We start from the raw sequence: 26,556 nt of genomic DNA, 5'->3' as shown, positions 1-26,556 counted from the left end.
TAAATCAATATTGTCAATATTGTTATTATTATTATTGTTATTAATGTATTATTTTTTATAATGGAGTGAGGGAGGACAGGGAGTTAAAAAAATTAACCCCAAAAGGTACTTCGAGGAACCATTATAAGGGGTTCTTCGAATAACCTTTTTCAAGGGTTCTTAAAATAACTTATAGGGTTTCCCCCTGTTTCAATTTGAAGAACCCATAAAGGTTCCAGGAAACCTTTACTTTTTACACTGCATGGCTCGATTCCAGGTCACTCACAGCACTGCATGTTTTTTATTTATTTATTTATTTCACCTTCATTTAACCAGGTAGGCAAGTTGAGAACAAGTTCTCATTTACAATTGCGACCTGGCAATGTAGAGGGCATACTTTTTCATCTCAGTCGTGCCAAATTAAATTGTATTTGTCATATGTGCCGAATACAATACCTTACAGTGAAATGCTTACTTACAAGCCCTAAGCAACAATGCAGTTTAATATATATATATATATATATGAATAAGAAATAAAAGCAATAATTATTCAAGAGCAGCAGTAAAATAACAATAGCGAGGCTATATACGGTGGGTACCGGTACAGAGTCAATGTGCGGGGGCACCGGTTAGTCAAGGTAATTGAGGTAATATGTACATGTAGGTAGAGTTATTAAAGTGCCTATGCATAGATAATAACAGAGAGTAGTAGCAGTGTAAAAGGGGGGTCGGGGGGAATGCAAATAGTCTGGGTAGCCATTTGATTAGATGTTCAGGAGTCTCATGGCTTGGGGGTAGAAGCTGTTTAGAAGCCCCTTGGACCTAGATTTGACACTCCGGTACTGCTTGCTATGCGGGAGCAGAGAGAACAGTCTATGACTAGGGTGGCTGGAGACTGACAATTTTTAGGGCCTTCCTCTGACACCGCCTGTTATAGAGGTCCTGGATGGCAAGAAGCTTGGCCACACTGATGCACTGGGCCATACACACTACCCTCTGTAGAGCTTTGTATGTGTCTCTGTGTGTGGAGTAAAGGTGGTCTAGAGTTTTCTTTCCCTCTAGTTGCACATTTAACCTGCTGGTGGAAATTTGGTAAAACAGATTTATGTTCCCTGCATTAAAGTCCACGGCCACTAGGAGCGCCGCCTCTGGATGAGCATTTTCCTGTTTGCTTATGGCGGTATACAGCTCATTGAGTGTGTCTTAGTGCCAGCATCGGTCTGCGGTGGTATGTAGACAGCGACGAAAAATACAGATGAAAACTCTCTAGGTAGATAGTGTGGTCTACAACTTATCATGAGATGCTCTACCTCAGGCGAGCAAAACATTGAGACTTCCTTAGATATCGTGCACCAGCTGCTGTTTACAAATATACACAGAACGCCACCCCTTGTCTTACCAAAGCTGCTGTTCTATCCTGACGATACAGTGTAAAACCGGCCAGCTGTATTTTGTGAATGTTGTCGTTCAGCCGCAACTCAGTGAAACATAAGATATTACATGTTTTTTATGTCCTGTTAGTAGTTTAATCTTGCTCGTAGGTCATCATTTTTATTTTTCAATATTTGCCAATAGAACAGATGGCAGAGGGAGTTTACTCGATCACCTACAAATTCTCAGAAGGCAGCCCGTACTCCACCCCCTTTTTATCCATCTTCTCTTCACACAAATGACAAGGATTTTGGCCTGTTCCTGGGAAACCAGTATATCCTTCACATCGGACTCGTTAAAGGAAAAAGCTTCAACCAGTTTGTGGTGAGTAATCACTGTTCTGATGTCCAGAAGTTATTTTCGGTCATAAGACACGGTCGCAGCAAAATTATGTACATAATAAGTTTAAAAAATGTGTTACAAACAACGCAAAAAAAATATATAATAACAAAAATCCTACCCATTTATTGGCCGAAACACTTGTGTCAAGCATCACAACAGATGCTTCACTGGTGAAAATAAATAATAAACTAAACTACAGTAAATCATGAAACTGTCTAATATTGACTATTTCTGGGGGCTCATTAGTTCTCATAATCTTTATTTTTGCCTTTTGTTCTTCCTCTCATGCTTGATACCTTTTTGAATACACAGTTTGCAAAATGTGCACCCCTTGTATTTTAGTAAGTCTTCTCCCATAAGAACCCCTGAGCAGCACAGTGACAGAGACAATACCTGCAGTGGACCAGCATAGGGCCCATCTCTGGGGTCTGGGTGGCAGCAGACCTCCTGACGAAGGTGAGCACGGGGAGGGTGTACTCAGGGACGCCCATGTCAGGCCACTGGGTATAGTGGTATTGCACCACCGTTCTTTCACTCTGACACCCCTTAGGGTTCCCTTTCTGACCCTTGGAGAGAGGGAGGGAGGAATAGGGAGGAGGGAGATAGAGAGAAAACACATTGATTAGTATCTTTCTACATGATAAGAAGTAGATGAGATATAAAATAGATGAGATACTTTTCAATAACACTGAGACCAGTAGAACAGGATCACCTGAGAAGACAGGTATGGAGACCATTAACACTGTAGACCAATAACACTGAGACCAATAACACTGTTGACCTATAACACTGCAGACCTATAACACTGTTGACCTATAACACTGCAGACCTATAACACTGTAGACCTATAACACTGCAGACCTATACATCACATTCAAATCAAATCAAATGTATTTATATAGCCCTTCTTACATCAGCTGATATCTCAAAGTGCTGTACAGAAACCCAGCCTAAAACCCCAAACAGCAAGCAATGCAGGTGTAGAAGCACGGTGGCTAGGAAAAACTCCCTAGAAAGTCCAAAACCTAGGAAGAAAGGAACCAGGCTATGAGGGGTGGCCAGTCCTCTTCTGGCTGTGTTGGGTGGAGATTATAACAGAACATGGCCAAGATATTCAAATGTTCATAAATGACCAACGTGGTCAAATAATAATAACACAGTAGTTGTCGAGGGTGCAACAAGTCAGCACCTCAGGAGTAAATGTCAGTTGACTTTTCATAGCCGATCATAACACTGTTGACCGATAACACTGCAGACCTATAACACTGCAGACCTATAACACTGTAGACCTATAACACTGCAGACCTATAACACTGCAGACCTATAACACTGTAGACCTATAACACTGTAGACCTATAACACTGTAGACCTATAACACTGTAGACCTATAACACTGCAGACCTATAACACTGCAGACCTATAACACTGATAACACTGCAGACCTATAACACTGCAGACCTATAACTCTGTAGACCTATAACACTGCAGACCTATAACACTGCAGACCTATAACTCTGTAGACCTATAACACTGCAGACCTATAACACTGTAGACCTATAACACTGTAGACCTATAACACTGCAGACCTATAACACTGCAGACCTAACACTGCAGACCTATAACACTGCAGACCTATAACACTGTAGACCTATAACACTGCAGACCTATAACACTGTAGACCTATAACACTGTAGACCTATAACACTGCAGACCTATAACACTGCAGACCTATAACACTGCAGACCTATAACACTGCAGACCTATAACTCTGTAGACCTATAACACTGCAGACCTATAACACTGTAGACCTATAACACTGCAGACCTATAACACTGCAGACCTAGAGACCTATAACACTGCAGACCTATAAACACTGCAGACCTAGACCTAACACTAACACACTGCAGACCTATAACACTGCAGACCTATAACAGACTGCAGAACACTGCAGACCTATAACACTGCAGACCTATAACACTGTAGACCTATAACACTGCAGACCTAACACTGCAGACCTACACTGCAGACCTATAACACTGCAGACCTATAACACTGCAGACCTATAACACTGCAGACCTATAACACTGCAGACCTATAACACTGTTTTAGATGCAGACCTATAACACTTTGTAAGTCGCTCTGGATAAGAGCCTGCTAAATGACTTAAATGTAATGTTAAATGTCTATAACGCTGTAGACCTATAACACTGCAGACCTATAACACTGCAGACCTATAACACTGCAGACCTAGAGACCTATAACACTGCAGACCTATACTGCAGACATAACACTGCAGACCTATAACATAAGACACTGTAGACCTATAACACTGTAGACCTAATAACACTGCAGACCTATAACACTGCAGACCTATAACACTGTAGACCTATAACACTGCAGACCTATAACACTGCAGACCTATAACACTGTAGACCTATAACACTGTAGACCTATAACACTGTAGACCTATAACACTGCAGACCTATAACACTGTAGACCTATAACACTGCAGACCTATAACACTGTCACTGACCTTTTTTACTTTTGTGTTGCGCACGGTGAAGCGTCGTAGCGTGTAGCAGGCGTGCACTTTGGTGCTCTTTAGCGTGACCACGATGTTCCCATATTCCTCTGTGTTCTCTGTGGGCCAGTACTGATCACATTTTCTCTGCAGAGACACACCACACATGGTTAGGGACTCTTGTTTCAATGAATCACAAAAAACAAAAGGTTATTATATGAGCACTAAAAGGATCTATTGAATTGTAGTGTATATACCCTTCCTTTCTCCACGAGGTTGGTGATCATGACAATGATGCCAGTGTTCTGTTCCCACACCATCCTCCAGAAGTCCTCGAAGGTGGACTTGAGGGGGCCCTGGGCCGCGATGTATGCCTTGGGCTTGTTATAGCCCTACCATACACAGGGAAACAAGGTGAGAGACCATGAACAAAACATACACAATATTCAAAGACATTGTTATGCTTGTACAATACGTAACACATATTGTACACACACGCCTACAATACACAGTACAAAAAACGAATTCTTACAAATACACACTCACACGACCAGACGGACCAAAATAGATACTCCAATCAACACTCACATCTACGTAATTGGCATTGATATAGTCACTGTGTTTGGTGTCCTTCCCAGCTAAAGGCCGAAGCTTCACCCGAGTGTGGTCGTCTGGAGGAGAGACAGGGACAGTTAGCTCTGTGTGTGTGTGTGTGTGTGTGTGTGTGTGTGTGCGTGCGTGTGTGCGTGCACGTGTGTGTCTCACATTCTCCACACTACATATTCTGTTAGCTCTGAAGACACCAGTAGCCTAGATGATGAGAGCTGTACTCTTACAAGCAGTATCTGTATGACATGAAGCATCAGTGCAGTGGTGTGACAGCCTGTCATGCTCCTGTATTGTAATGTGTGGTGTTGGACTACTCACAGGCCACGATGTTGATGTATCTGTTCTTGTGCTTGTTGTCTGGATGGTTGGAGTGCTCCGACGTGATCTTCATGTCCACCGTGCATCGTTGCACCTCCTGTGGGGGAGAGAGAGAGACACACCAAGGGTAACGTTTTGGAACGAAGTGAAAAGAGAGATTTTGACAGTTATAGAGGCATTTCTGGTAACATCTAAGCAATCTTTCGCTGTCAGATGCGGTCGACAAAGTGACAGACACAGGGCAGCTGTCTCCCTCCCTCTCTTCCTCTCTCTCTCTCTCTCTCTCTCTCTCTCTCTCTCTCTCTCTCTCTCTCTCTCTCTCTCTCTCTCTCTCTCTCTCTCTCTCTCTCTCTCTCTCTCTCTCTCTTCCTCGCTCTCTCTCTGAGCAGAAGTTGACACGCTCTCTCCAGGGTTGGGCTCAATTCAAATCAAAGGGCAGTCAATTCAGGAAGTGATAAATAGCTTCTACTTTTCAGTTTATTGAGAAGTGTTTGAAAATAAATACCCTTTTTCTGTTATTGAATTGTCGTTTCAGTTTACTTTCTGAATAGACGGCCTTCAATTCGATTTGAGCCCAACTCTGGCTCTCTCCCCTTAAGTGCTGTCACACACTAAGCTAACCATCACGCAATCTTCCCAAACCTCCGCTGCTCTCACAACATCATTCCTCTCCCAGGGGAACCATAAAGTGTGCCATCCATTGAGAAGATTCATGTATCACTTTTATCAACCGTCCTTTAAAGCCACGGCAGAAAACATGCCAAATATGCTTTCGTTCTTTGTGTGTCTCGATACAATCATGAAACCAGAGAACACATGCCCATTCTACTCTATCCCTCTATAGTCTTATAGCAACCAGTACATAGTCAATGTTTTATGACAAACCAACAACAGTTATCTAGCCTTCTAGCAACACGAATTATGACCGACCATGGTCTTCAGTCTGGTCAAATCAGCCCCTCGTTCATTTCCTCTAAGGATTTACAGATCAACAACCTTGTTATATATTTAATAGGTGTCTCTCTCCATGGTACAAACAGGAATACACATTTATTCTGGGCACAGCAGAAGAATTCGGACCCCTCATACAAGTTGGAGATAGATAGATATAAGGGAAGGGTGACTGTGGAGGTGGGGTGTACATGGGTAAGAACATGGTGCTGGGATCAAGTTGTGAGGGCTTGGGGACAGTGAAACTGGGTACATACTTACTGTAAAGTCACTGGCTGATGTGACCACCAGATGGCTTATACATACACCACACATACGCCAGACACACACACGCCTGCACACACATGCTTACACACACACACACACACACACACACACACACACACACACACACACACACACACACACACACACACACACACACACACACACACACACACACACACACACACACACACACACACACACACACACACACACACACACACACACGGAATACGGACACAGCCGCCCACTGGCTCCAATTACAGTGTGTATGCCAAGGAGAGTAGTGGCATTACAGAATGAGATCCTAAAAATGAGCAGATCTCTAGCCAACACCAGGGAGAATTCAACCATGGTGGACATATGTGGACATTAGAATGACAAGAAGGTATTTATAAATCACCCCAGAACCCTGTCTGTCTATATGGTGTGAAAGGCATCAGGGTACAGAGAGTTATTAGTAAACAGTACATCTATGAGACATGACGCAAATGGACATATTAGCCACCAAGATCGAAGTCATGTCATGTAACTAACAGATCCTCCCTGTAACTCTATCTGTATGTAGCATGCATTCTAGCCCCAATGATTCCCATTGCACAGTGCCCAGGGATCCAAGCCCAGCCAAACCCATTCCCCAGCCTCTCCCCCTGTCTTTATGCACAGTGTCCAGGGATCCAAGCCCAGCCAAACCCATTCCCCAGCCTCTCCCCCTGTCTTTATGCACAGTGTCCAGGGATCCAAGCCCAGCCAAACCCATTCCCCAGCCTCTCCCCCTGTCTTTATGCACAGTGTCCGGGGATCCAAGCCCAGCCAAACCCATTCCCCAGCCTCTCCCCCTGTCTTTACACACCCTACCCATGTCTCCCTGGGGCCCGTCGGGACAAAGCCACTTGTCAGGGCCCGAGGACGCTCCACCCAAAGGGGTTTCGCTCCGCTGCCTTCCCCCTTTCTCCTGCCTCCTTTCTGGGGCAGAATAAAGAGATGTGGAGTGCAAGGAGTACTCCATTCACTCAGGAGAGGGGCCCCCCTTAAACCTTAAACCACTTCCAATTGTCACTCACACTGGCCTGGACAACAAGCGGGTGGTGGTGGGGGAGTGGCAGTGTTGCTAGCCCCATGGGGAAACTCATTAGCAGGGCCCAGTGTAGGACAGCTCCCCCATCCTTCTTCTGGGGAGAGGGTCACTAAGAAATACTAAGAGGTTTGCTAACGGCTGAGAAAGTAAGGGTGGGAGAAGGTGAAGGGAGGGAGAACGAGGGCAGCAGAGTGGGTTTCTCAAACTACAGCGATAGAAATAGGAAAGGTATTTACAGCACATATATCTGTTAGCATGTGATGAAAATCCCCCTCAAAATAAGTTGTAGGATCACTGACTGAGCCCTCAGATATATTTTACTCGGAATGAAACTTGAAAACCATGGCTGTCCTAAGGGCTATCACCCAGGCACAAAGCATTACTGATCTTACATCATCTGTGTGATCCACATACAACACAAGGTAAATATTGGTTTAGTAAGGCAGTGTAGTGGATATATGACACAAGTTTCCAGCCTGATCTGCTCTCTCGCTCTCAGTCAGCCGGCCCAGTCAGGAGACACATGTCTAAATCAGCTAACAGACCTCTCGTACATCATCTGCTCCAAGACCATTAGCAGCACTATGGAAACCTTAAATGCCCCACACACACACACAAGCATGTACGCACACACGGACACACATGCTGCCCTCACTCACATGGCAAACCAAACACGACACAGGAACATGCAAAGTCAACCAGTGGTTAGAGCAAGGTCACCTGGCTAACTCAGACTCTAACCCGCCGGGCTGGGATGCTATGCTAGCCAGTCTATCGTGGGGTTAAGTGTTAAGACTACTATATTACAGCAACAAAGGGAGCAGTTATTTACCTCAAAGTCCTCTGAGAAGCCATGCTGGTTGTTGGAATAGAGCTCTGAGGTGTGTTTGATGAACTGCTTGACAGGGATGGCCTCCATGTCATCTGGAAGGGAGACCATAGAATTAGACACTTAGTCAAAAACACACAGACAAACAGTTTGAGTTCGTCACACACTTGTGTCTAGGGAAGACATGTAGCAGAGGAACTGATGCATATGTCACATATGAAGATATCAACATGTTTAATGTACAGTACAATGTACAGTACAGTACAAAAGCATGTACAAAACATCTCTAAACTATAACTCTACACTATCTCTAGGATCTCTAAAAACCTGTAATACCTGTTGAATATCTGTCTTAATAAAAAGACAGAGTAATGTAACACATGCAGGAAGCTACAGGAGGAGAGCGGTGAGAGATCGCTCTTCCACTCTATCACAATCCCATGTTCAATATTTCACCAAGACAAAAAACATGTGTTATTTATGTCCATCAGCTTATGTTTCATATCGGTGAAGTAAGTTCATAGCTTTCATCTCAAGCAGAGTCATTAATGATTCACAGTTTCAATCTGGTCCTAGTTTTATCCACAGAAGGGGGTAAAGATAGCAAAAGGGAGAAGAGTGTGATGGTGGAGAGTGATGAGAGGGACAGATCTCATCTTGGTGGATGTTCTGTCCTAACTGTGCCTGTGGGAACCACTCTAAACGCTCATTTAGTGAGACATACGGAGAGCTGGGCTGAACAAACGCTTCATCCACAGGGGAAATCACACACTCAAACACATGTACGAATGCCTACTGTACGCACGTCACACACACGTACAAACGTACACTTACTCGCATGCACAAGCGCACACACACACACACAAATCCACACACAATGAATGTTTCATAGAGCCAACTTATGGGAAAAGGCAGCTTGTACTTTTACATCTTTGCCCAAATGATAATGGTACTTCATAGGACATGCTGTTAACTACAGTGCCTGTTGAAAGCACCCAAATCCTTCTATTTACCCCTTCTTCTCATTAAATATTAACGCATACAAGGCAGAGAGGAATATTTATGCATACTAATGCCACTAATCATATGCTTATGGTAAACACAGCATATGGAGATACAAGGAGGAGGTTCAAATTGTCAAACAGCTTCATGAAAAATGTATTAGACATAATTGGCTTTGAAAATTATTGTTGGAAATACACTGGAGTAATATACTGTGGTGTGTGGTATGTCTCTGGTAGTTAGGTGTGTGGGGTGTTTGTCTTGTGGTCTTTTTCAAAAGGTTTCAAATCCCCAGAGAGAGAGGGGGGAGGGTGTCAGTTGAGACAATTAGCTCTGTGAGGTGTAGGCTTGTCATTATGGTCACATCTGGCTCTCCCCTCACTGCTGCTCGTTCTCCTATAGGTCTCTACAGCCCACTGGGCCTAAGAACTCTCTGCCTTAGATGCCCTATACACACTGAGTCATGGCAACACAGTATGATTCAGTCCACTATTTTCACAGCTCTATCTGAGCGGAATCAACTAGTAATCTTTAGCTCCATTATTGCACAAATGAATCCATTTTAAAGACCCAGTGCAGTCAAAAACGTGATTCACGTGATTTTAAATGTATCTTTTGTACATTTCCACATCGAGATCTCGTCCACACCCCTAAGAAAACCTCTTTCTCAAAGCCACTTATCTGGATCAGGTTCTGCGCTATTATGAGTTATTTTATTCCCCCCCAAAATTGGGGCGTAGCTGCTGCTCACACTCCATTCACATTTCTCTCTTTACTCACCCTCTTCTGAACCATGATGATGTAGCCTATGTCTCTGCCTCATATTTCTGGACAGCTGAAATAAAAACCATGCGGCGATTTGAACTAACATTCAAGGCCATTATGAAGGCTACAACCTTCTCTGTCTGTTGTAACGGATATTGCAGTTGCACAAACAGGATGCAGTCCCTACACATTGCATTGGAGCAAAAACAATCAGCGTTTTGATGTAGGCTAATCGTTATAGTTGCTGCAATATCGTAGCCATTACACATAGTTGCTGAAAAATACTACTACTACTTTGACTGACTGCCTTCTGTTCAGCCAATGTTTGCAACGATGATGAAAAAATAACATGAAATGGCTAATTAGACTGCGTCTGTGTCATGTTTATGTTTGATATGCTGTCTAGATAGCTGCGTGTAACTCCCCACTTGAGTTTTGCATTGGGGCAAAAAACTATTTGAGAGTTTATACAAACATGTTAATCATGTCTTTAGTGTACAACATGTAAATAGCTGCATGTAGCCTAACTTCCCTCCTTAACAAAGGACATTAAATCGTGTTTATCCTTAACAGCCTACTGAGGCTTGGAAAGCAATAGTTGGAACACGTGGACCGTGTCCTTTGTCTACAACATGAAGTGTGTCGGCTCTTTACAAAGGCGTTCATCGTTGATGTCAGCCACAGCGGAGCACTGAGCAGCAGCTACGTTAAAATACATCTTCGTATTGTTTGCCATGGTAATTCGGGTGTCCTGAAAATCCGGAACCACAGCCTCTCCATTTAGTGTAAGAGCGCCTAAAATGTAAGCCTGTTTTGGTGTGATGGAGTTTTGGGCCTTCAATGGTGACATCAGCATGCAGTAAATGAGTTAATAGACCAATAAGAAAGAGAGTTCCAAACCTCTCTGCCAATAACAGCTAGTTTTCAGTTTTCCACTTCCCACTCGGACCACACCCAGACAGTCCTAGTACAATTCTTGCTCGTTTCTTTTTGACCAGTTTCATTGAAAACAATCACAGTAAGGTACTTAATTGTTAACCAGAAATGATTTGATATTCAGATAAAACTGGCTGCATTGGACCTTTAAGAAAAAGTATGCCTATTTCAGTCCTCCAAACCTATGATCAAGATAGATAACAACCTTCAAACAGCACTCCAATCAACATTAGGCTATTCTTGTCATGCAGGTGAAAGAGGACCCAAAAGCGACTTAACAGAAACAGAGTTTATTCAAGTCCAAACAGAAAACGACAAATCCTGAATCCTTAACAGGAAATGTCCAAACAGGGAATAACAGAAATCCTCTAGTCTGTAGAGGGGAATAACAGGAGAAGCGGCCACAGACTGCAGGTCGCTTCGGGTAGGCGCAGGCCGTAGCTGACAGAGACACCTGCTCACACGCAGCATCTGATGAAGGCAAAAACACGACAGGACAGGGCGATACACAATCACAGCACGGTGAATTCTAAACAAGGAACCGACAGGACAGGAACGGAACACAAAGGAAGAAATAGGGACTCTAATCAGGGGAAAGGATCGGGAACAGGTGTGGGAAGACTAAATGATGATTAGGGAATAGGAACAGCTGGGAGCAGGAACGGAACGATAGAGAGAAGAGAGAGCGAGAGAGTGAGAGAGGGAGGGGGAGAGAGAGGGATAGAAAGAGGGAAAGAACCTAATAAGACCAGCAGAGGGAAACGAATAGAATGGGGAGCACAGGGACAAGACATGATAATAAATGACAAACATGACAGTACCCCCACTCACCGAGCGCCTCCTGGCGCACTCGAGGAGGAATCCTGGCGGCAACGGAGGAAATCATCGATGAGTGAACGGTCCAGCACGTCCCGAGACGGAACCCAACTCCTCTCCTCAGGACCGTAACCCTCCCAATCCACTAAGTATTGGTGACCCCGTCCCCGAGAACGCATGTCCATGATCTTATGTACCTTGTAAATAGGTGCGCTCTCGACAAGGACGGGAGGGGGAGGGAAGACGAACGGGGGTGCGAAGAAAGGGCTTAACACAGGAGACATGGAAGACAGGATGGACGCGACGAAGATGTCGCGGAAGAAGCAGTCGCACAGCGACAGGATTGACGACCTGGGAGACACGGAACGGACCAATGAACCGCGGAGTCAACTTACGAGAAGCTGTCGTAAGAGGAAGGTTGCGAGTGGAAAGCCACACTCTCTGGCCGCAACAATACCTTGGACTCTTAATCCTGCGTTTATTGGCGGCTCTCACAGTCTTCCCCGCAGACAAAGGCAGACCGGTAATGAAGTCTAAGGCGATGTGAGACCATGGTCGAGAAGGAATGGGGAGCGGTCTGAGACGACCGGCAGGAGGAGAGTTACCCGACTTAGTCTGCGCGCAGTCCGAACAAGCAGCCACGAAACGGCGCGTGTCACGCTCCTGAGTCGGCCACCAAAAGCGCTGGCGAATAGACGCAAGAGTGCCTCGAACACCGGGATGACCAGCTAACTTGGCAGAGTGAGCCCACTGAAGAACAGCCAGACGAGTGGAAACAGGAACGAAAAGGAGGTTACTAGGACAAGCGCGCGGCGACGCAGTGTGCGTGAGTGCTTGCTTAACCTGTCTTTCAATTCCCCAGACTGTTAACCCGACAACACGCCCATAAGGAAGAATCCCTCGGGATCAGTAGAAGCCACAGAAGAACTAAACAGACGGGATAAGGCATCAGGCTTGGTGTTCTTGCTACCCGGACGGTAAGAAATCACAAACTCGAAACGAGCGAAAAACAACGCCCAACGAGCTTGACGGGCATTAAGTCGTTTGGCAGAACGGATGTACTCAAGGTTCTTATGGTCTGTCCAAACGACAAAAGGAACGGTCGCCCCCTCCAACCACTGTCGCCATTCGCCTAGGGCTAAGCGGATGGCGAGCAGTTCACGGTTACCCACATCATAGTTGCGCTCAGATGGCGACAGGCGATGAGAAAAATAAGCGCAAGGATGAACCTTATCGTCAGACTGGAAGCGCTGGGATAGAATGGCTCCCACGCCTACCTCTGAAGCGTCAACCTCGACAATGAATTGTCTAGTGACGTCAGGAGTAACGAGGATAGGAGCGGACGTAAAACGTTCTTTTAGAAGATCAAAAGCTCCCTGGGCGGAACCGGACCACTTAAAACACGTCTTGACAGAAGTAAGAGCTGTGAGAGGGGCAGCAACTTGACCGAAATTACGAATGAAACGCCGATAGAAATTAGCGAAACCTAAAAAGCGCTGCAACTCGACACGTGACCTTGGAACGGGCCAATCACTGACAGCTTGGACCTTAGCGGAATCCATCTGAATGCCTTCAGCGGAAATAACGGAACCGAGAAAAGTAACGGAGGAGACATGAAAAGAGCACTTCTCAGCCTTTACGTAGAGACAATTCTCTAAAAGGCGCTGTAGAACACGTCGAACGTGCTGAACATGAATCTCGAGTGACGGAGAAAAAATCAGGATATCGTCAAGATAGACAAAAACAAAGATGTTCAGCATGTCTCTCAGAACATCATTAACTAATGCCTGAAAAACAGCTGGCGCATTGGCGAGACCGAACGGCAGAACCCGGTACTCAAAATGCCCTAACGGAGTGTTAAACGCCGTTTTCCACTCGTCCCCCTCTCTGATGCGCACGAGATGGTAAGCGTTACGAAGGTCCAACTTAGTAAAGCACCTGGCTCCCTGCAGAATCTCGAAGGCTGATGACATAAGGGGAAGCGGATAACGATTCTTAACCGTTATGTCATTCAGCCCTCGATAATCCACGCAGGGGCGCAGAGTACCGTCCTTCTTCTTAACAAAAGAACCCCGCCCCGGCCGGAGAGGAAGAAGGCACTATGGTACCGGCGTCAAGAGACACAGACAAATAATCCTCGAGAGCCTTACGTTCGGGAGCCGACAGAGAGTATAGTCTACCTCGAGGAGGAGTGGTCCCCGGAAGGAGATCAATACTACAATCATACGACCGGTGAGGAGGAAGGGAGTTGGCTCGGGACCGACTGAAGACCGTGCGCAGATCATGATATTCCTCCGGCACTCCTGTCAAATCGCCAGGTTCCTCCTGAGAAGTAGGGACAGAAGAAACGGGAGGGATGGCAGACATTAAACACTTCACATGACAAGAAACGTTCCAGGATAGGATAGAATTACTAGACCAATTAATAGAAGGATTATGACATACTAGCCAGGGATGACCCAAAACAACAGGTGTAAACGGTGAACGGAAAATCAAAAAAGAAATAGTCTCACTGTGGTTACCAGATACTGTGAGAGTTAAAGGTAGTGTCTCAAATTTGATACTGGGAAGATGACTACCATCTAAGGCAAACATGGGCGTAGGCTTGTCTAACGGTCTGAAAGGAATGTTATGTTTCCGAACCCATGCTTCGTCCATGAAACAACCCTCAGCCCCAGAGTCAATCAAGGCACTGCATGTAGCACCCGAACCGGTCCAGCGTAGATGGACCGACATAGTAGTACAAGATCTAGATGAAGAGACCTGAGTAGTAGCGCTCACCAGTAGCCCTCCGCTTACTGATGGGCTCTGGCCTCTTACTGGACATGAATTAACAAAATGTCCAGCAACTCCGCAATAGAGGCACAGGCGGTTGGTGATCCTCCGTTCCCTCTCCTTAGTCGAGATGCCAATCCCTCCCAGCTGCATGGGCTCAGTCTCAAAGCCAGAGGAGGGAGATGGTTGCGATGCGGAGCAGGGAAACACCGTTGATGCGAGCTCTCTTCCACGAGCCCGGTGACGAAGATCTACCCGTCGTTCTATGCGGATGGCGAGAGCAATCAAAGAGTCCACATCTGAAGGAACCTCCCGGGAGAGAATCTCATCCTTAACCACTGCGTGGAGTCCCTCCAGAAAACGAGCGAGCAGCGCCGGCTCGTTCCACTCACTAGAGGCAGCAAGAGTGCGAAACTCAATAGAATAATCCGTTATGGACCGTTCACCTTGGCATAAGGAAGCCAGGGCCCTAGAAGCCTCCCTACCAAAAACTGAACGGTCAAAAACCCGAATCATCTCCTCTTTAAAGTTCTGGAACTTGTTAGAGCAATCAGCCCTTGCCTCCCAGATAGCTGTGCCCCATTCTCGAGCCCGGCCAGTAAGGAGTGAAATGACGTAAGCAACCCGAGCTCTCTCTCTAGAGTATGTGTTGGGTTGGAGAGAGAACACAATCTCACACTGCGTGAGAAAGGAGCGGCACTCAGTGGGCTGCCCGGAGTAGCAAGGTGGGTTATTAACCCTAGGTTCTGGAGACTCGGCAGGCCAGGAAGTAACAGGTGGCACGAGACGTAGACTCTGGAACTGTCCAGAGAGGTCGGAAACCTGAGCGGCCAGGTTCTCCACGGCATGGCGAGCAGCAGACAATTCCTGCTCGTGTCTGCCGAGCATGGCTCCTTGGATCTTGACGGCAGTGTAACGAGCGTCTGAAGTCGCTGGGTCCATTCCTTGGTCGGTTCCTTCTGTCATGCAGGTGAAAGAGGACCCAAAAGCGACTTAACAGAAACAGAGTTTATTCAAGTCCAAACAGAAAACGACAAATCCTGAATCCTTAACAGGAAATGTCCAAACAGGGAATAACAGAAATCCTCTAGTCTGTAGAGGGAATAACAGGAGAAGCGGCCACAGACTGCAGGTCGCCGGGTAGGCGCAGGCCGTAGCTGACAGAGACACCTGCTCACACGCAGCATCTGATGAAGGCAAAAACACGACAGGACAGGGCGATACACAATCACAGCACGGTGAATTCTAAACAAGGAACCGACAGGACAGGAACGGAACACAAAGGAAGAAATAGGGACTCTAATCAGGGGAAAGGATCGGGAACAGGTGTGGGAAGACTAAATGATGATTAGGGGAATAGGAACAGCTGGGAGCAGGAACGGAACGATAGAGAGAAGAGAGAGCGAGAGAGTGAGAGAGGGAGGGGGAGAGAGAGGGATAGAAAGAGGGAAAGAACCTAATAAGACCAGCAGAGGGAAACGAATAGAATGGGGAGCACAGGGACAAGACATGATAATAAATGACAAACATGACAATTCTAGAAACATTGTCTTACATCATAGTCAATATGTAAATGATAATCAATGAGGGGCTATGCGTTCTATGGAAAATAATGAATGACGCGGAGGTCAGGAGTTGCATTATTGTCCTTGGAACGCATAGAGCCCCGAGTTGATTATCCCTTCACACCATGGCTATAATTTAACACAGCTAGAAATGTGTTCATTTTCCACTATAAATGTGTTCAACTTCCACTGAAGTAGCTAGCAAGTTTACTAGTTGCCATGGCAACCAAACAGACTTGCTAGTTTAGCTAACCAAACTATTCATCCTAGCTTGTTATTATGAACATCTAATTCAACAATGCCAATAATGTTTTCAATTAGACTTTTGCTTTCAAAAGCAGCTCAAACATAGAAAATGTAAGAATGAACGATAGCCATTGAATTTTACGATGCAAATATACTGTGCGTTATGACTTGAAGGGTTCCAGAATACCTTTCAAGCAAATCAGAAAGAAGTATTCAACAATGCCATGGTATAAAGTCTCATAAGCCACAAACCTTTTGATATCTGGTTAGGAGATACAATCTGCTGGGGAGAATGTAGAGTACTGAAGTCAGTTCTCAAAGTTAACGGCCTTTTAAGGAGGAGGAGAGATGTCGAATGGGGCCCACTGTATAAGCCTTCCCTGTCCCTGTGCTGGGAAGTGCTGCACCATTGGTTTAAATAGGCACATCAGACACAGCTCTCTGTGCCAAGGTCCATTGTGAAGGACACTCAGTCAGTCCAAATGGATTTGGATGCTGGGGAAAATCTTGTACGTGAGGGGAGATGTTAGATATGGAAGATTGGGTCTTTGAGGGCCAATCTCCATGCCTTTAATGTTTGATCCACTGGCTCGAAAGAGTGAGAGAGAGATCCAGCCCTCCTCTACCCCCCCACCCCCCACCCCACCCCTTCCATCCTCCTTTAACATGGTGCATTTGGGCTGAACCAGTAAGCACAGAGCACAAAACCAATGCTGACAGGGAACTCTCATAAATCGTGTTAAACACTACAGTAACACTAGTGAGGGCAAACACCCACCTGTTCACACACATCACATGATTATGACGGAATAGTGTGTCTTGGAACACAAATCTTGTAAATACGGATCACACATATGCACCCCGACAAACCAACCACCTGAGGCCACTGGCACCTTCATCGCCAAGCAACAGCCCATTGAAACCATGGCTGAGTGAGTCCTGTCTCACAGAGTCAGGCTCTCCCTCTCAAGTGTTTTAACACTTGAACAGCATTCACAGATGATAACACTGGTGTTCAAACATCAATGTCGGCTGCTAATGCAATGGCTCAGACCTCGATCTCACATGAGATCTTCATGGAAAAATCCATGTGTGCATGGATTTTCCCATCTGAAAAGTGGTAAAATGTTCAATATTAAGTGTGAGAGACATCTCAGCTCTCCTCCCCTTTAGTAATTTGTAGCTCAGTTGGTAGAGCATGGCGCTTGTAACGCCAGGGTAGTGGGTTCGATCCCCGGGACCACCCATACGTAGAATGTATGCACACATGACTGTAAGTCGCTTTGGATAAAAGCGTCTGCTAAATGGCATATATATATATAATTTAAACACTTTTCAAGATCATCTCTAGGAATAATTTAATGTCAATTTCGGTGATGAAATGTATGCCTGTTTATCTATAATGCATGTCGGGATCTGCTGCTGGTGGCAAAATTAACTTCCCTTTGGGGATCAATAATGTCTAATCAATACAATGGAATGACAGGTTACTGTCCAGTACACGAAACTCAATGCACACACTATAAATCAAGTACAGCTCCTTTAGAAAAATTACATCTTTGAATGAACTGTTTGTTTACTCTTCAACAGAGCACACAGAGGTGGATGGAGCACGAAATAGTGGTCTCATGTGAGGAGAACGGTCATATGAAGTCTCATATGGTGTCTACTGTATGTGGGTGATGTATCTGTACATATTGTACATGATTGGTGCCTATACGTACGTTACGGTCACAAGACGCAGGCCTCCTAATTGTCCCTAGAATTTCTAAGCAAACAGCTGGAGGCAGGGCTTTCTCCTATAGAGCTCCATTTTTATGGAACGGTCTGCCTACCCATGTCAGAGACGCAAACTCGGTCTCAACCTTTAAGTCTTTACTGAAGACTCATCTCTTCAGTGGGTCATATGATTGAGTGTAGTCTGGCCCAGGAGTGGGAAGGTGAACGGAAAGGCTCTGGAGCAACGAACCGCCCTTGCTGTCTCTGCCTGGCCGGTTCCCCTTTTTCCACTGGGATTCTCTGCCTCTAACCCTGTTACGGGGCTGAGTCACTGGCTTGCTGGGGCTCTCTCGTGCCGTCCCTGGGGGGTGCGTCACCTGGGTGGGTTGATTCACTGTTGTGGTCGGCCTGTCTGGGTTTCCCCCCTTTGGGTTGTACCGTGTCGGAGATCTTTGTGGGCTATACTCGGCCTTGTCTCAGGATGGTAAGTTGGTGGTTGTAGATTTCCCTCTAGTGGTGTGGGGGCTGTGCTTTGGCAAAGTGGGTGGGGTTATATCCTTCCTGTTTGGCCCTGTCCGGGGTGTCCTCGGATGGGGCCACAGTGTCTCCTGACCCCTCCTGTCTCAGCCTCCAGTATTTATGCTGCAGTAGTTTATGTGTCGGGGGCTAGGGTCAGTTTGTTTATCTGGAGTACTTCTCCTGTCCTATTCGGTGTCCTGTGTAAATCTAAGTGTGCGTTCTCTAATTCTCTCCTTCTCTCCTTCTTTCTCTCTCTCGGAGGACCTGAGCCCTAGAACCATGCCCCAGGACTACCTGACATGATGACTCCTTGCTGTCCCCAGTCCACCTGGCCATGCTGCTGCTCCAGTTTCAACTGGCCTGGGCCCTAGGACCATGTCCCAGGACTACCTGACATGAGGACTCCTTGCTGTCCCCAGTCCACCTGGCCATGCTCCTGCTCCAGTTTCAACTGTTCTGCCTTACTATTATTCAACCATGCTGGTCATTTATGAACATTTGAACATCTTGGCCACGTTCTGTTATAATCTCCACCCGGCACAGCCAGAAGAGGACTGGCCACCCCACATATGCTCTCTCTAATTCTCTCTTTCTTTCTCTCTCTCGGAGGACCTGAGCCCTAGGACCGTGCCCCAGGACTACCTGACATGATGGCTCCTTGCTGTCCCCAGTCCACCTGACTGTGCTGCTGCTCCAGTTTCAACTGTTCTGCCTTATTATTATTTGACCATGCTGGTCATTTATGAACATTTGAACATCTTGGTCATTTTCTGTTATAATCTCTACCCGGCACAGCCAGAAGAGGACTGGCCACCCCACATAGCCCGGTTCCTCTCTAGGTTTCTTCCTAGGTTTTGGCCTTTCTAGGGAGTTTTTCCTAGCCACCGTGCTTTTACACCTGCATTGTTTGCTGTTTGGGGTTTTAGGCTGGGTTTCTGTACAGCACTTTGAGATATCAGCTGATGTACGAAGGGCTATATAAATAAATTTGATTTGATTTGATTTGATTTGATTTGATTTGATTTGATTTTATAGGGTTCCATTGGAAACAGGGAGGAGCAGACATATGGGACAAGACTATTCCCCTTGACCCTGACTGTGAATTATTACATTGACCACAGACAGAACGTGAACATTTGGAAAACTTCAGAGAAAAGGTACCATTTTGCTGCAATCAACTGACTCATTCCTGACAAGGATTTTAACCTCCTTCTGGGGTACTATGGGGCCGAAGCGATGCTCTGATTGGTGCTTACCTGGGATGGGGATGACAGGGATGCTGTCATTGGGCACCACTCTGGGAGAACTGCTGTCCTCCACGTAGAAATGAGCCGTCTGAAAACACTTCCTGAGAGCGCGCGCGAGAGAGAGAGAGACAGTCAGTCAGTCAGTGGCACATTAGCCCTGAGAATAATGTATCAGCACTGTCATCAGCAATGCCACAGGTGACAATCTCCTCCAAAGTAAACACAGATGGCACTGGAGACACGTGACAGGATCAAGGTGTACTTTGAACTCCTCCAGAGAAGGCAAACATTAGCATAAACACGCAGTCACCACCACACACTCTCACAGCTCACACACCGTCAGAGTTAAGAGTCACATAAACACTATGAGGATCAGAATCAATTTGTTTTCAGTTTGAGCTATGAAGCAGTGACATACTGTATGTCTGTGGCTAGCCAAATAATGGACGAAAGGAGCCTAACATTACTCCTTATAGTCCAAGGACCTTATAGGTTCTATTTAGAGGGCGAAGACCAAACAGCCAAATACTCCATCTAAAAGTACATTGATTCTCAAATGCAGTACAGATCTAGAAACAAAAATACCTCTACTTTCATATCACATCAAAATCATTTCACAAATGCAAAATACATGCTTACTGTACACAGTTTTAACAGGTTTTAACACAGTTTTAACAGGTTTTAACACAGTTGCAACCAACAGTATTTTTCAGTGACAACACATTTGTGGTGACAGTCTTCTGTTTACACACAGGTGTTCGGAGACACAGATAGCTATTTAGCACACGTATGGACTACCTGTGCTAATTAGCTTTCTGCATCTCCAAACACCTGTGTGTAAATGGAAGATGGGACACCACAAATGTGTCTTCCGTCTGTTTTCCGTAAACAGGCACTGTAACACGGACATATGGCCGTGTGGGAACCCTAACCCTGTAAAGGTGTGTATCAATTGTATATATTTTGTATTATTTCTCGCTGATATCAAAGATATGGTCCTTATGCTTCCAAAATCGTACCGCAAGCGATGCATGCTAATGTTCAGACCAAGCATCGGGACTCTTAACAAAAGTCCCCCGTACAGAAGACGCCTTCGTCCAATAACTCTTATGTGTAATGTAATGGAACGGAGAGTCATGATCAAGGGCTAGTCTGTGGCCAAACAAAGATCAAGAGGGCAAAGAACACATAGACACAGCTGCAAGCGCAGGCTATGTAAAGCTCAATGGAGGTGTGTCTGAAAAGACAGGCAGCTCCAGACTAAGCACATACCTTTAGGGAAGTGTACCGTAATAAACACATTACACTGTACACTTCATTAACGAGCTCTCCTCAAAGAGAGATTAAAGCTACAATATGGAAACAATGTTAACAGTCAAAACCTGTTCCTCTATTTAAAAATCTCAAAGTAAAAGAAAAACTAGTATTGCTTATTTCTTTAACAATGACAGCACTCCAGATTAATAAGCCTGTCATGAACTTCAAACCTTAAAAATAGGATATAGGTGAGAAAGGGTAAGGAGATAAATCATCTCCATAAGAGAGAGGCGGATATCTGAGCTTGAGCAAGAGGCTATCTACCAAATAGAGAGTAAAGTTACTGAGTGAGTGGAAATGTGTATATGTGAGTGTGTGATCCTACCCCTACCTGTATTTTATGCAGAGTAGATTGCAGAAACTGGTCATCCTAGAGAGATGAGAGAAGAGCGGAGGAGAAGAGAGACAGAACAGCCTTAGCAGGCAGCGTCTGCATGCTGCTACTGAACCAGACCAGCAGACGGAGAGAGGGAGGAGAAGAGAGGAGTAGAGGTAGGAGAGCAAGAAGAGGGAGGACTCCCCTGTCCTCTCTGCATTAGCAAGTCAGAGGAGCAGTGACCTGTCACTCACTCTGTCTAGTAACAGCTCCTGGATCATTCTCCAGTAATTATCCTGTGTTTAGTGTCAGGCTCAAGGTTGGTTGACCTGATCTTAGACCAGTAATTACTCACGGGTGGCTTACTGTCTACGGGCAGCCAATGTGGTCCGATGGGGGAGGGGTTACAGGGCAACATGGGGGTTGAGCCCTGAGCCCGAGCTCTGCTACGCAATAGGATTAGAATTACCCAACACTCCCCTCTCACGCCTTCAACACCTGCTACTGCCCAGGAGCCCTCAAGCTCAACCACCACCTGTTTGTCTGTCTGTCTGTCTGTCTGTCTGTCTGTCTGTCTGTCTGTCTGTCTGTCTGTCTGTCTGTCTGTCTGTCTGTCTGTCTGTCTGTCTGTCTGTCTGTCTGTCTGTCTGTCTGTCTGTCTGTCTGTCTGTGTGTGTCTGTGTGTGTGTGTGTGTGTGTGTGTGTGTGTGTGTGTGTGTGTGTGTGTGTGTGTGTGTGTGTGTGTGTGTGTGTGTGTGTGTGTGTGTGTGTGTGTGTGTGTGTGTGTGATTGTGTTATCTCTGTAACACCAGGAACTTTATCTCTGGCACATGCAGACAGACAGATACAAACACAGACACACAAACACAGACAGACAGACAGAGACACACACACACACCCTGTCGTCTGTTCCACAGGACACACTAAGGCTAGGCGGGCTAAAATGAGTCTAAATGGTAGTTTAATCCAAACAGCCAGCCTAATCTTCCCGAGCCTGTTACTGCAGCCATGATCTCTGCCATTTTCTCTCCCCAGAGGCCCCCTACAGGCCTCAGGGGGTGCTGCACTTCCATTAGCCTCTGTGACAGAGAGCTATAAAAAATGTGGATAAAGGTTGCCCTCTAGGCACAGATCTATGAGCAGCTTACCCTCCTGAAATCCTACAAACTTTACAATTAGGGTGGAGACATCAAAATGACCTGAGATCAGTATCTAGGGGCAGCTTCCTCCTACTCTGCTGGGTCTCAGTAAGGGGCTAATTATCTGGTCGTGGCTGCTGACCTTTAAGGAGCCGGGGGTGGTGAGAACCAGAGAGGTCACAGCCCTCACTCAGAGGAAAACAGCTCTTTGAACCCAGGCTGGCATTAAACGCCTGTTTGAAGTGCTACAATGTATGCACTTTGATGATAAAGGCCTGAGAACTAAAATGCTCTCTTCAGGATCATAGGAAACATATGCAGTGCCTTGCGAAAGTATTTGGCCCCCTTGAACTTTGCGACCTATTGCCACATTTCAGGCTTCAAACATAAAGATATAAAACTGTATTTTTTTGTGAAGATTCAACAACAAGTGGGACACAATCATGAAGTGGAACGACATTTATTGGATATTTCAAACTTTTTTAACAAATCAAAAACTGAAAACTGAAAAATTGGGCGTGCAAAATTATTCAGCCCCCTTAAGTTAATACTAATAATTATCAAATAAATGTCGTTCCACTTCATGATTGTGTCCCACTTGTTGTTGATTCTTCACAAAAAAATACAGTTTTATATCTTTATGTTTGAAGCCTGAAATGTGGCAAAAGGTCGCAAAGTTCAAGGGGGCCGAATACCTTCGCAAGGCACTGTACCTCTTAAGAGACAGTAAGAGATATTGGCAGGAAACTAGTGCTCATAACCTCAATGCTTTCTTGGTCATGCTGTTTGTGTGACAATATTTACAAATGGGTGAGTATCTATGTATGTAAACAAGCTAGTTGTTGAATGCATGCCCTCCACTACTTTGGCAGATGCAAAACCCTCTGTGATATATCTCCATGTCATTGTCTCCAAGTGGGTGCTTGGTGTGTGTGTATGTTCTCACCCCTAACCCCCCCATGCCTGAGTCCTGATTTACGTAGGAGTGGAGCTAGGAAGTGAAGCAGATGGCCAGTCATGCCCCTGGGCCTTAACCGATGAAGGGGCTGGGGCAAGGAGGGCAGGGGGCTACTATAGGGCACTGGGGCTGATGGGGATAGCAGGGACCATAGCCAGCTTACACACTGATACATGGAGAGACCACAGAGGTTAGTCAGGTGGGTGATTGAATTAGCACTGGAGTGTAGAAATCTCCCAACTTCTGTTGACCAGCACTGTGTGTAGCAGTGGAGGCTCCTCAGAGGAGGAAGGGGAGGACCATCCTCCTCAGGCAATTTCATAAAATTTTAAATAGTGAAACATTTAAAAAGTTATCCTTCTTAGATGAAGATATACTACATATAATCACGTCACCAAATAATTGATTAAAACACACTGTTTTGCAATGAAGGTCTAGAGTAGACTCAGCAGCACTCTGTAGGGTATCACAATGGTGTAGCCGGAGAACAGCTAGCTTCTCTCCTCCTCTGGGTACATTCACTTCAATACAAAACCTAGGAAGCTCATGGTTCTCAACCACTTCCATAGACTTACACAGTAATTATGACATCTTCCGGAGGACATCCTCCAACATATCAGAGCTCATGAGTCATGAACAGACATGCTATTATTATACCTTTATTTCAGCAAGGAACACAGACTGAGACCGAGGTCTCTTTGAAAGCTGGGCCCTGCGTATACATGTTTACACATACAGTTTAGGTACAATGATTAAGAAACTAAACATGACAAACAAAACAATCACAGATAACACAAATAAATACAGCAGCAGATTACATTTACACACAGATTATTCTACCAACAGCACAAGAACTTGCATTACCCAAAACAGTTACAAGCAATACAAAATAAAAATCCTCCAATAAATATTTAAAATGGGCAAGGGGGACATGAGTCTCAAGTTTAGTCTGCAGGCTATTCCATAAGCAAGGAGCTTAACAGGAAAAGTCAGCCATACCCAACTCTGTGCAAATCGCATGGACCCCAGGTGAAATCCATGCTTGAGACCTGGTTGTAGGAATTCTAATTCTAATATTGATGAGTGATTTTTAAATAAGAAGGTAGGTTATTCAGAAGTGCTTTATAGACAAACAGGAGAGCATGTAGTTCTCGTCTCATGGACAGCGAAGTCCAACCCACATATTGATATAAAACACAGTGGTGAGTTCTGTAGCTAGCACCTGTAATAAACCTAAGTGCGCAATGACAAGTAGCATCCAGCGATTTAAGTGTTGATGCCGTAGCATGCATGTAAATAATATCCCCATAATCTATAACAGACATAAAAGTAGCTTGCACAATTTCTCTTCTATTTGTAGAGGACAAACATGTCCTGTTTCTATGGAAGAAGCCTAGCTTGATTTATAGCCGTTTACAAAGTTCATTAATATGCATTTTCAAAGACAGTTTATGATCCAACCATATCCCTAAGTATTTATATGCAGAGACCTGATTAATTCGAGAACCATCTAAGCTCGTGAGTGCAAGTGTATTTCAACCAACTTTTTGAACCTATTAAAAATCATAAAATGTGTTTTCTTTGCATTTTAAACAAGTTTCAGCTGTATAAAAGTCCCTTGTAATATATTAAAATGCTTGGTCAGCCGTTGAAGCGATAGAGTACATGACAGTGTCATCAGCATATAAATGAATTTCACACTTTCATATCTCATCACCGATACTGTTTATGTAGAGAGTGAACAGTAATGGACCAAGTATAGAACCTTGAGGGACCCCTTTAACCAACTCCAATGGCTCCGACTGGAAGCCGTCGACTCTAACAGCCTGACTTCCTTTAGATAGTCATGAAACCAACGACAGACATCCAATCCCAGTCCTATTGTTGACAGCTTACCGAAAAGTATCGCAATGTCATTCAAGGGGTTTAAGTAGGCTAAACTAGCTAGCTGCATTCCCTAGCTAAGTTTGTAAAAATAATATATACAGTACCTGTCAAAAGTTTGGACACATCTACTCATTCAAGGGTTTTTCTTTATTTGTACTATTTCCTACATTGTAGAATAATAGTGAGGACATCATAACTATGAAATAACACATAGGAAATCATGTAGTAACCCACACTTTTAAACAAATATATGTTATATTTGAGATTCTTCAAAGTAGCTACCATTTGCCTCGATGACAGATTTGAACACTATTGGCATTCTCTCAACCAGCTTCATGAGGTAGTCACCTGGAATGCTTTTCCAACAGTCTTGAAGGAGTTCCCATATATGCTGAGTACTTGTTGGCTGCTTTTCCTTCACTCTGCGGTCCAACTCATTCCAAATCATCTCAATTGGGTTGAGGTCTGGTGATTGTGGAGGCCAAGTCATCTGATGCAGCACTCCATCACTCTCCATCTCGGTCAAATAGCCCTTACACAGCCTGGAGGTGTGTTTGGTCATTGTCCTGTTGAAAAATAAATGATAGTCCCACTAAGTGCAAACCAGATGGAATGGCGTATCGCTACAGAATGCTGTGGCAGCCATGCTGGTTAAGTGTGCCTTGAATTCTAAAAAAATCACTGACAGTGTCACCAGCAAAGCACAACATAACAACTCCTCCTCCATGTTTTACGGTGGGAATCACAAATGCGGAGATCATCCGTTCATGTACTCTGCGTCTCACAAAGGCACGGCGGTTGGAACCATTCATTTCAAATTTGGACTCATCATGACAGATTTCCTCCGGTCTAATGTCCATTTCTCGTGTTTCTTGGCCTAAGCAAGTGTCTTCTTCTTACGGGTGCCTTTTAGTAGTGGTTTCTTTGCAGCAATTCGACCATGGAGGCCTGATTCACGTAGTCTTCTCTGATCAGTTGAGGTTGAGATGCGTCTGTTACTTGAACTCTGTGAAGCATTTATTTGGGC

At 45.1% G+C, this 26,556-nt stretch overlaps 1 protein-coding gene across 2 annotated transcripts in view; it reads right to left on the bottom strand.

Moving 5' to 3' along the window:
* The window catches only part of LOC124002645 (receptor-type tyrosine-protein phosphatase gamma-like), a 341,627-nt gene that overhangs the window by 18,077 nt on the left and 296,994 nt on the right, over positions 1-26,556 (bottom strand). The window contains exons 14-21 of one of the 2 annotated variants that reach the window (XM_046310229.1): positions 21,561-21,599; positions 19,922-20,013; positions 8,326-8,417; positions 5,201-5,297; positions 4,862-4,944; positions 4,531-4,665; positions 4,286-4,420; positions 2,146-2,318 (exon numbers count right to left, since the gene is read on the bottom strand). In XM_046310229.1, the coding sequence (XP_046166185.1) occupies positions 2,146-2,318; positions 4,286-4,420; positions 4,531-4,665; positions 4,862-4,944; positions 5,201-5,297; positions 8,326-8,417; positions 19,922-20,013; positions 21,561-21,599 (846 nt within the window). The remainder of the gene's footprint in view (positions 1-2,145; positions 2,319-4,285; positions 4,421-4,530; positions 4,666-4,861; positions 4,945-5,200; positions 5,298-8,325; positions 8,418-19,921; positions 20,014-21,560; positions 21,600-26,556) is intronic. The other variant, XM_046310230.1, reaches the window with a different exon arrangement.

This window comes from Oncorhynchus gorbuscha, linkage group LG18, assembly GCF_021184085.1.
Source record: "Oncorhynchus gorbuscha isolate QuinsamMale2020 ecotype Even-year linkage group LG18, OgorEven_v1.0, whole genome shotgun sequence".
NCBI lineage: Eukaryota > Metazoa > Chordata > Actinopteri > Salmoniformes > Salmonidae > Oncorhynchus > Oncorhynchus gorbuscha.
The sequence above is the reverse complement of the archived record's forward strand: the minus strand, read 5'-3'. Positions and strand labels throughout refer to the sequence as shown.